At 49.8% G+C, this 11,219-nt stretch overlaps 1 protein-coding gene across 10 annotated transcripts in view; it reads right to left on the reverse strand.

Annotated features, from left to right (window-relative positions):
• The window catches only part of CUX1 (cut like homeobox 1), a 337,359-nt gene extending 326,616 nt beyond the window's left edge, over window positions 1–10,743 (reverse strand). For 9 of the 10 annotated variants that reach the window (XM_084823412.1, XM_084823413.1, XM_084823415.1 and 6 more), the window contains exon 1: window positions 10,657–10,743. In XM_084823412.1, the coding sequence (XP_084679538.1) occupies window positions 10,657–10,719 (63 nt within the window). In that variant the 5' untranslated portion in view covers window positions 10,720–10,743. Of the gene's footprint in view, window positions 1–5,955; window positions 6,173–10,656 lie in introns of those variants that run through there. The other variant, XM_084823414.1, reaches the window with a different exon arrangement.
• Between the last annotated feature and the right edge of the window lie 476 nt (window positions 10,744–11,219).

An 11,219-nucleotide genomic window follows, 5' to 3' on the forward strand; every position in this document is an offset into this window, starting at 1 on the left:
GGGTGTGGGACACACTGATGTACTTATCATGTGGTCCCCATAGGTGACATGAATTCTCTCTGCGCCGGTGCTAGCTGCCACAGTACTACCATGGAGAGTTTCCATGTGTTCAGGAGATCCAGGGGTATTTCTACACATTACACTAATCCCTATGTAGAACTACCAGCAGCCAGAAATGGTTCCTGGCAAATCCCACATGGCTGTAATAACATGCAGCTTTCAACACAAGGAGCTGGAGACATTCTTTAATGCCATGGCCCAGCACTTTAACTGTCCACTTAAGTATTTAAAAGCCATGCTCATCACCATGGCATTCAAGTGCATCCAGGGTTCTGCCCACACTATGAAGTTTATTATTAATCCAATGACTACCCCCTTCAGCCATTATTAAATATGATTTGGCAATCAGTTACCATGTCAGCAGCATTCGATACCTAATTTAGAAAGTGCAATTGTCCTACAGCATTGCTGACCATTGCTCTACCAATCAGCTCTGGTTTCCAAGAGAAGGGGAGCTCCACATTCCATCCAGATATATACTGCATATATAAAACAAGGGCACCATATTTTAGCTCAGGCTTTTTTCATGAACGTTTAAGCTCATGGGTTTTAACATGCCTTGGCCCTTCAGATTTCTCTTCCTGTCCCTCTACCCCGCAGAAAGTATATGTACTGAAATGCGGGTGTTATACTGAAAGCTCTTCTTTCTTGCTTTTAAAGAGCATATCCCCAAAAGGAAAGGGCTTCCCATGGACACTGCAGAATCTTTCCAATGTGAAAAAAATCTGGACAACGATAAAACTAATTCTGAATGTGTATGGTCCAACACTTAGCTAGAGAAAGTGGTGAACGGGAAAAATGGGAAGCCCCACCCGCCCTCATAGGGTCATCTCTAGCGTCATGAACTCAAGCCAACAAAGACAAAATGAGCAAACAGCAACTGATCCACACTTTGTACACGAATGTTTACTAGCTCCCATCCTAATTATAAAAATAAAGTGGAATAAAGTTGTGCTTAGAATTTGTTCAGATAGGGCAATACAACTCCAATGCACACCAACTGTCTTTAAATGGATAGCATGGTAATCTGAATATACAGAGAACCAGGTTCAGATCACTAATCAGCCATGAAGCTTACTTAACAGGCCTCGTGTGCTCTCAGCCTAGCCTCCTTTACAGGGCTGTGGAAAAGCATATAATGTTAAAGCTATTTACTGTTCTATTAACCACAAATCTCTAAGAGAAGCCGTGATTCTACTCTGAATCAAGGACACAATTCAAATTCTAAGTAGTGCAACAGATCCACAGATAAGAGTCCATTAGACCGAAATATTTACATCAGGTTACTATGAATCAGTAAGATATAGCACCCATAGTTTCCATGAATCTTCAGAGTAAGATACAGAACCCATGCAAGGGCTGGCTGGAGCTGGCATTAAACAAATGCAGCATGACATCTGTCACAAGGGGAGGAGGCGTTTGTATACAAATGCATGGTTTTAGAGTACACTTTTATTCTTCTCTACAAAATGGATGAATAACCTAAGCCACCAGGATCCCTAAGTATGGGTGGCATCCAAGCTACGTTTGGGGGATCAATCAGGCATCAGTCTCCGAGGCAAGGCCAAGCTGGGTGTCCATTGCCAAGGGACCATTCTGTAATAAAGGGAAACAAGTAGAGAATATGGGAGTCAAAAGCAGGGGAAGCAGATTCAAACAGGCCTCTGATCAAGAGGGAGAGCAATCCTAAATCTATGGCAACAGGTTACCCATAAAGCAATCAATCCCCGGACTAACCTAGGCCCACCCACCACGTGTGCTTAGTCACCAGCGGGCTCAATAAGCTCACCGAGTCGTATCTTGCAAGAGCCTGGCTAACCTGACTCAGGAGATGATAGAGCCGAAAAGATCCAGGAAGCAAACTGGGAAAAACATGCTGCTTCCAAAGCTTTCTTTGTTGACTGGGGCGTCTTGCCACTGCACCCACCGAGCTGACACTCCAGTCCCACAGATCTGGCATCTGATTACAGCCTAAAACATTTGAGAAGTTCTACTCTGGAATAGCTGTCATGAAACAACTTTGCTGTTTCACAGTCCTGGCCAGGCTGACTCTTCCATAACAACAGTGAGCTCATGAAAAGCTCATGTGTCAGTGCCATGCTATGTTCTTGGCTTTTTAAAAATTCACACTGATATGATCTCAAATGTAGGGCTGAGGAGCCTGAAGGTGTATATTATGATGCAGAAGAAGCTGAAGCGCTGCAAACCTGTTTCCTGCTGTCAGGTATCTGAAGGGGAAGTTACCAGTAAGCAAGCTACATACCTGTCTTCATCTCTTATCTCCCACCAGCAGAAAAGTTTCATCTGAACTCCTTATAGGTTTTCCCAGGGAAGAAAGGGGTGGAGCAGTGGCTTGGAACTGATACGGTCTCTCAGTTAGTTTCAAGCTACTGCTAGAGCCTCTGGAAAATTTCTACCTGACAGAGCACAAGTGGCAGTCGGTTACTTATAAACTGCACCATCGTCCACAAATTGGTTAGAGGAAGTGTGCGCACGAGGGGCGTGCATGCAGATTACACCAGAATGCAGCAGATCTGCTCTATGCTATACCTATTGCAACCATAAGAGAACTCCAGCTGTGTAAAGTGATTTAAATCTGAATTTAAACCTCCAAAAACCAGTCCCAAGCAGATATTCCAGAACCCCATTTAGTTCTTTGAGCCCTTAAAAGGAAATCTGATGCAAATCCAGAGGACCTGACAACTCAAGCCACTTATCCAATTGCATTTTTTACTTCAGTTATTAATGACTTGGATGAGGAGGTGCAGGGAATGCTGATCAAATTTGCAGATGACACAAAATTGGGAAGGATAGCTAATACCCTGGAAGACAGAAACAGAATTCAAAGTGATCTTGATAGACTGGAGCACTGGGCAGAAAATCACAGAATGACATTTAATAGAGATAAATGCCGAGTTCTGCACCTAGGAAAAAGAAACCAAATGCACAGTTACAAGATGGGGGAAACTTGGCTCAACAATACTACAAGCGAGAAGGATCTTGGAATTGTTGTAGATCGCAAGCTGAATATGAGCCAACAATGTGATGTGGCTGCAAAAAAGGCAAATGCTCTTTTGGGCTGCATTAATAGAAGTATAGCATCCAACCCTGAGTGCTCATTGGAAGGACAGATACTGAAGCTGGAGCTGAAATATTTTGGCCACCTAATGCGAAGAGAAAACTCTCTGAAAAAGACCCCGATGCTGGGAAAGACTGAAGGCAAAAGGAGAAGGGGACGGCAGAGGATGAGATGGCTAGATAGCATCACTGATGCAATGAATATGGACTTGAGCACGCTCCGGGAGAGAGCGCAGGACAGGAAGGCCTGGCGTGCTATGGTCCATGGGGTCACGAAGAGTCGGACATGACTGAATGACAGAACAACAACAACAAAGCGTCCAAATCATGTGAAGTACTAGTTCCCCTCTATTCAGCACTGGGTTAGGGCCTCATCTGTAGTACTGTGTCCAGTTCTGGGCACCACACTTTAAGAAGGATGCAGATAAACTGGAGAGGGTTCAGAGGAGGGCAACAAAGATGATCAGGGGACTGGAAACAAAGCCCTAGGAGGAGAGACTGAAAGAACTGGGCATGTTTAGCCTTGAGAAGAGAAGGCTGAGGGGAGATAGGATAGCGCTCTTCAAGTCCTTGAAAGGTGGTCACAGAGAGGAAGGCCAGGATCTCTTCTTGATCATCCCAGAGTGCAGGACACAGAATAATGGGCTCAAGTGACAGGAAGCCAGATTCCGGCTGAACATCAGGAAAAACGTCCTGACTCTTAGAGCAATATGACAATGGAACCAATTCCCTAGGGAGGTGGTGGGCTCTCCCACACTGGAGGCATTCAAGACGAGGCTGGACAGCCACCTGTCAGGGATGCTCTGACTTGGATTCCTGCATTGAGCAGGAGGTTGGACTCGATGGTCTTATAGACCCCTTCCAACCCTACTATTCTATGATTCTAACCAAGAGAAGGAATTGCAATCTAAGGTCTGTGCCATACTAGAGCTGTTAAATGAAGCACCATGTGTACAAAAGCCTCTCTTTATGCCTGTAGTGGCTACTGGTCCAAACCATCACTGTAGGTGCCTCCAAATGAAGGACCCCCCCCCGCCCCATTTTCAGCCATCTTCTTGTCATTTTTTCCCAGCCAAGAGGGAGCCACTGCCTCACTGTCTGAGAAGATATATCCCCCACATCTTGGGGTGGGGGGAGGAGGAGGAGACAACCACCAACACCACCAGGGGAAACCACCAATCCAAAAAACAAGCAAGGAAAAGTGTCTGGCAGCAGCACTGATTTTCTTCTTCTCTAGCTCGTCAAGAAAAAGGTGAGGCAATGTCAGAAAGGAGTGTAGGGGGCAATGCAGGCTTCTTCCTAGGAGACAGGACAAGGAGGATTGGAAGGGAGCTCACCAACCACAGCACTGTCACCATTTATTGGAACCAGTAGCCACTACAGGCTCATTGAGGCTTCTGGGTATACCACACTTTGTGCAGAAAGTGGCAATTAAATCTGTACTGCACTGTGTTCTATGTCTCTTTGTCTTCTCTATAGGTAGAAGAACAGTTGCATACCATCTTCCCAGTAAGACAGCCAATTAAGGCATGGCCTGGATATACAAAGCATAAAGAAATACGAACCATTTTGCATAAAAATTTAATAATCAAACAGAACTCTCCGCCAGTATTGCCAGAAGGTTTCAGCAAGAAATCCAGCACTACTGAGAACAAGGTCACATTTAGTTTGACAAAAACAAGATTGAAGTTTACAAAAATGTGCCAAACCAAGTTTTACAGTAGGCACAGGAATTAAGTTGAGCTATTTTTACAAAGCAAGAACAAAAACAATTTATCAAACAACCATTTGGCTGCATTTTTTTTTTTCTATTCTAGAATTTAGTTTGCGTTAAGTTCACACTTTGGAGCGATCAGTTTTAATCAATAAACAGTGGTTCATGCTTTATTTTCCTGAAAACCATATTTCTATAACTACCTCTGCAGTAGCAAACAAAACATTTTGGGATAATTCTCATGGGATGTGCAAACTTTTCCATTCAGAGCAATTACAACACACAGGCAAAAACGAACTCAGCTACAATTAAAGTTGTCAGACCATGTTTAACTACATCTTAATCTAATCTATTTTATTTTATACAATCCCGCATCTGGATCTCATTTCCTGAATTCCTGTAGGTATTCTAGGTCACTTTTAAGAACCTTCTCAAGTAAAGAAAGTTCAACCAAGTCTACCTTAATCTAAAGCCCTTTTTAAAGAGAAAAAGAAAACATTGAAAGAAAAAGAGCAGAGCAAGGAAATATTTTACCCTATCTCTTAATCTTTCTTGAAGTCAAAGAGCACTAGCCCCTTCCCGCAAACAAAGGATAGTAGTTAAACAGCACTTTACATTTGTCACCCCCAAAGTGCTTTTCAAAGCTTAAGTGCCCAACCTTCAGTTATACAGCTGCCCAAAGCAAATTTTACTATCACTTGGTCCCCCTAGGACTTCTCATAGGAATATATGCCCCAATCCAGCACCCTATCTACACTGCCAGCACACACACACACACCTCACCTTTAACTCCACTTCAGCTACGCCAAACATCTATGTAAGCATTACTTCCGGCTCCTTCCAAGCTGAACTGCTCTCAGCTCCAACATGGGCATTGGCTGAACAGACTACTCAGCAGGGGTGAGAGGAAAGGAAGGGAGGGGGAAGACCAGGTTTCTAGCCAAATTAATTTACATGTCAAGCATTTAAAGAGGCTGGACACAATTTCCCTGCTCCAGATCAACCAATCCGTACCGCAAAAACATTGATCGACAGGGAAAGTTCCTATTAATTTTGTACTCTTCCCCCTTGCCGTTCATATTTATGTATTTATATGCATACACCTGAGCTGTGTTATTAAATAGTACATCTGCAATCACATCAGGGAAATGCTCACCCAAACAAGGCAAGCAATGTTTCGCATGTTCAGTCTCTCTCCGCCCCCCTCGAATCTGACTTCTGAGCATAAAATGCACATTCAAGAGAAACACACATGAGCACACTGAGAAAGTTTCTCTGAGATAAGGAGGCAAGATCAGCGTTAGGCCCCCAAACCACGAGGAGGAAATCAACGAGGGCCGCCCATCCTCCCATCACCCAAATCTCATGACGACAGCTGATAAGAAGACAAAGTAACAACTACAGCACACTCCAATTTGCGGCTGCTGGGGATCCTTGGGACCAAGGGACCCCAGCGATCCTCCCCACTCCATTTAACCATATAGATATAGATATCTCCAAGCAAAGCCAAAGCCAAAACCAGGAAGAAAGCCTGAGACTTTGCATAAGACCAGCGCGCGCGCACACACACACACACACACACACACACACGCACGCACCTCTCTCCAAAGGCAGGCTAGTCACCTGCAAGGTAAGGGCCCACCATTACTAACCCACAGGCATCCAGGCTGGCTGGCATCCAAAGCAGTAGTCCCATCCGCCCCAACCAAGCCTTACAAAAGCAATTCCCCCACCCCATCATGCTCATCACCAGGTTGAAATCCACAGGAATGGGAAAACGACATGGTGCAAGTAAACAGACGAGGAAAAAGGTTTGGGACACAGGTATATACGAAATTATAGATGTGAAAATGTCCGGAGGGAAAGGAAGAAAAAAAGCAGAACTTATCCACCCAGATATGAGGTAGCACAGAACCCCTTCACCCAAGTTGTGAAGGGGAACACCAACGGAGGGCAAACCGAGCGGGAAGGGGCAATTAAAGGAATTCCCATGAACACGCAAGCTCAGAACATGCATATCCATGGATCCGGGGAAAGCAGAAAGGAAAGGAAAGAGGTGGAAGACAGCTACTGGTACTGGGGCCCCAAAACTGAGAACTCAATGGGAAGTTTATGGGACAAACAGTCTCCCGTGATGAGCATTCCCCTTTCCCCACAAAACTGTAATGACACTGATGACAAACATGGGAGCTCCAGTTCTAGCCTTAAGGCCTCTTGGCTACAGTAGGGGGGTGAACAGCACACGGCGCTACCACCATCCCTGGGAAAAAAAGCTAACGTGGAGGCAAGAAAGGGGCTCCTTCAAGAAAGACTGAAAGGATCCCCACTTCTCCTTCAGGACGGGGGTGGGATCCAGTGAGTTGGGTGGGATACACTGGATCTCTCGAAGGAAACCAAGGCTGATATCCTGAGCACACTTACTTGGAAGTCTTAGTGAATTCCATGGGATTTAACGTGAGAGTAAACACAGGAGGCCGGGGGTTATTGTCTCACAGCCCGATTCCAGTCCTCTTCCTAGAGAACCTGGGAGTCTTTCACTAGACTGAGAGCACCAGTGGGGGAGACAGGTCTTGCGTCGTCCCCCCAAATTGTAAAGTGCCCCCTCCTGACAAGTCTGAAAGGAGCAGAGAAGCGATCCTCTCACCCCCCCAACCAACTAACAGGATTAGACCAGTCCTCTTCTGACCTTGTGTGCTCTCCCTCCTCATATACACCATGAAAGCGGTAAGTATGAACAAATTCTCCCCCCCCCCCTTTCTTCTTCTTCTTCTTAAATCTGCTTCTGGGGGAATTTGACTGGGAAAGAAAGAAAAAGAGGGAAGAAAATGCTTCCCTCAAATCCTGGGATGGGAGCAAGTGATACATGCCCACCTATCCACTTTTTACAAAGCCGTCGGTGGGGGAGAAGACCAAACGGAGGGCCGCAGGGCTAAGGCTCACAAACTCACACACAGCAATTAGTACTAAGCAACCCCCCCCCCAAAAAAACATACTTTATATAAGGAACAGACGTAATTTCTTCAAGGAGGAAGCCGATAATGCAAAGCCTCTTCCCCACCCCAAGAATATGATGGTTAGGGGGAGAAACAGGAAACCCTGGAGCCGCATTAGGTAAGAAGCTGGAGGGGTGCGCGGAAGAAAAGGAATGGCAAGTCCACTTCTAAGGGAGCCCCCCTCCCCAAAATAAAGGCACAACCTTGAGGCTAAATTCATTATCAGACAGGCCCCCCCCTTCCAGTCATATGCACCAGCCTAATTTTGATCGGGGGGGGGGGGGAGGTGAGGAGGAGAAAGCGCTGTGGTCAGAGCCTCAATTATGGAGGGTGGGGGGAGTGAAAAACGGGGCTCCCCCTGTTCCTGCCCCAGGCCAGAGCTACAGATGTCGGGGTCGGGGAAGGCAAGGAAGACCAGCGACCCTTTCCCTCCCGCCGTCACTTCCCCCCCTTCCCCTTGTCAGTGCATAAAGTCCTGCAAAGTTTCCCACGAGCTTCAAATGTAGTGAGTGTGTGCGTGCGTGTGTGTTTTCGGGGGGGGGGGGAGAGAAATCAAAAACAGGAGCAGAAATATTTTACAGTGGGGGGGGAGAGGAACATGCAGCACAGGACATGTACGCACACAGGCTTTTCCTGTAACGCTTCTCCCTCCCCCCAGAAATTAAACTGGGAGACTGTTAAGGAGGAAGGGGGATTACTACAGGAGGGAGGGGGGCAGGAAAAAAGAGGGGGGAGGGCTGTTGAGGGGGGAGGTAAAAAGAGGGGGGGAATACAGAAGAGACTCTCGACTTTGGGGGATATTTTATCATTCCTCCCTCATAAACAGGAGGACTGCTGGGGGGGAGGTATTGGTTTAAAGCTGGGGGGGTGCAAAAAGGGAGAAAAACTCTGGAGAAAACCCCCCTGCTCGGCACACAGGCACTCTGTTCAGATATTTCTCTTTTTCTACAATTCTCCCTCCCTCCCTATAAAACTAGCCGGCTATTAAAAGGGGGGGGGATATTACTGAAGGCAAATGATTGGGGGGAGCGAGAGAGGGAGAAAGGGAACCAGCAGGCACACACTTGTATGTATTTTTTCTTCCTTACTCTCTCTTTACAAAATTGGGGGACTGTTAAAAGTGGGGCGGGAGGGTTGGATGGTTGGTTTGTTTGGGGGCGTGGGGGAGAAGGGGGGGAAAGAGCAAAAAGAAAACAAGAGAAACCCCCCTTCACAAGTTACATGTCCTAACACTCCCCCCCCCCCCCCGCGCCGCCCATTCTTATTTCTAAAATTGGGGGACTGTCCAAAGACATTCATAGTGGGGGGTGGGGGTTAAATAAAAGTGTGGCTAGAGGTGTCTGGAGGGGGGGTTGCAAAAACAATTAATAACCAAGCTTTCTCAAATTGGGGGGCTGTCCAAAGACATTCTAGTGGGGGGGTTAAATAAAAGTGTGGCTAGAGGTGTCTGGAGGGGGGGGTTGCAAAAACAATTAATAACCAAGCTTTCAAAAACTGGGGGGCTCTCCAAAGACATTCTAGTGTGTGTGTGTGGGGGGGTGTTAAATAAAGTGTGGCTAGAGGAGTCTGGAGGGGGGGTTGCAAAAACAATTAATAACCAAGCTTTCAAAAACTGGGGGGCTCTCCAAAGACATTCTAGTGTGTGTGTGTGTGGGGGGGGGGGGTGTTAAATAAAGTGTGGCTAGAGGAGTCTGGAGGGGGGGTTGCAAAAACAATTAATAACCAAGCTTTCTCAAATTGGGGGGCTCTCCAAAGACATTCTAGTGGGGGGGTTAAATAAAAGTGTGGCTAGAGGTGTCTGGAGGGGGGGTTGCAAAAACAATCACCAAGCTTTCGAAAACTGGGGGGCTCTCCAAAGACATTGTAGTGTGTGTGTGTGGGGGGGGGTGTTAAATAAAAGTGTGGCTAGAGGTGTCTGGAGAGGGGGTTGCAAAAACAATCACCAAGCTTTCGAAAACTGGGGGGGCTGTCCAAAGTCATTCTAGTGGGGGGTTAAATAAAAGTGTGGCTAGAGGTGTCTGGAGGGGGGGTTGCAAAAACAATCACCAAGCTTTCGAAAACTGGGGGGCTGTCCAAAGACATTCTAGTGGGGGGTTACATAAAAGTGTGGCTAGAGGTGTCTGGAGGGGGGAGGCTGCAAAAGCAATTAATCACCAAGGTTTCTAAAATGGGGTGGGGGGCTCTCCAAAGGCATTCTAGTGGGGGGGGTCAAATAAAAGTGTGGCTAGAGGGGCCTGGGAGGGGGGGGCTGCAAAAACAATTAATCAGCAAGCTTTCTCAAACTGGGGGGCTCTCCAAAGGCATTCCAGCGGGGGGGTCAAATAAAAGTGCGGCTAGAGGGGCCTGGGGGGGGCGCGAAAACAATTCGGAGTCCAGAGGAGAGCGCAGCCCCCCCCCCCGCTCTTGTTGCGGCTGCTGTTACTGCTATGACTGTTGCTGCCGGAAGCCCCTCGCGGGCGGCCCTCCCGCTCACGCCGCCGGGCGCGGGGCCCCTCCGGGAGGCGGGCGGGGGGCCCGAGCGCCGCCGCGGGGCGGGGGCTCCGGGGCGCGGAGCGGCTCCTCCATCCCGGGACAAGCCGCCCCGGCGGCGGCGGCGGCGGCGCCATCTTGCTGGGATCGATGAATCGAACAAAGAGGATCAATTTCCGATCGCGGCGCGGCGCGGGGGCGGCGGGCGGCGGGGGGCGCGGGGCGGCGCGAGGGGGCCGGGCGCCCCCGGGCCGGAGCCCCCGGGGCGGGCGGGCGGGCGGGGGGCGGGGCGGCGGGGGCCCACGCGCCGGCGGAGCCGAGCCGAGCCGAGCCGAGCCTGACCTGCAGCTGCTGTAAGTCAAGGCGCCTCCAATATTGAAACATCGATCCCACACTGGCCGCCATCTTGAGACATATTGAGGCAGGAGTGAGCGGCGGCTCGGGCGAGGAGCGCGAGGAGGGCGCGGGGCCGGGGAGCGCGCGCGGGGCGGGGGCGGGGCGGGGCGGGGCGGGGCGGGCGGGGGCGGCGCGCGGGGCGGGGCGCGCGGGCGGGCGGGGCGGGGCGCGCGGGCGGGCGGGGCGGGGCGGGGCGGCGCGCGCGAGGGAGCGAGCGAGCGAGCGCGGGGCCGGCGGCGGAGCGGGGCGCGGGCGCGGGCGCGGGCGCGCGGCCTTCCGGGCGCGGCGCGGCCGAGCGCCCCCGCCGGCCCTCGGCGCCGCTGGGACGCGCGCTGCGGCCCGAAGCTGAGCGCCCCCCGCCTGCCGGAGCGCGGGGGCCCGGGCCGGGCGGGTCCGCGGCGCGCGCGTCCGGGCAGATGTGCGCGTGCGTTTCGGGCGCGTGCGCGTGTGCACATGTGTGTGTTGGGATATGTGCGCGCGCGCGTGCATACGGGTGTGCATGAGAGCGT

This window comes from Heloderma suspectum, chromosome 16 (genome assembly GCF_057233095.1).
Source record: "Heloderma suspectum isolate Gila_16-S chromosome 16, 16-S_ref, whole genome shotgun sequence".
NCBI classification, from domain to species: Eukaryota; Metazoa; Chordata; class Lepidosauria; order Squamata; family Helodermatidae; genus Heloderma; species Heloderma suspectum.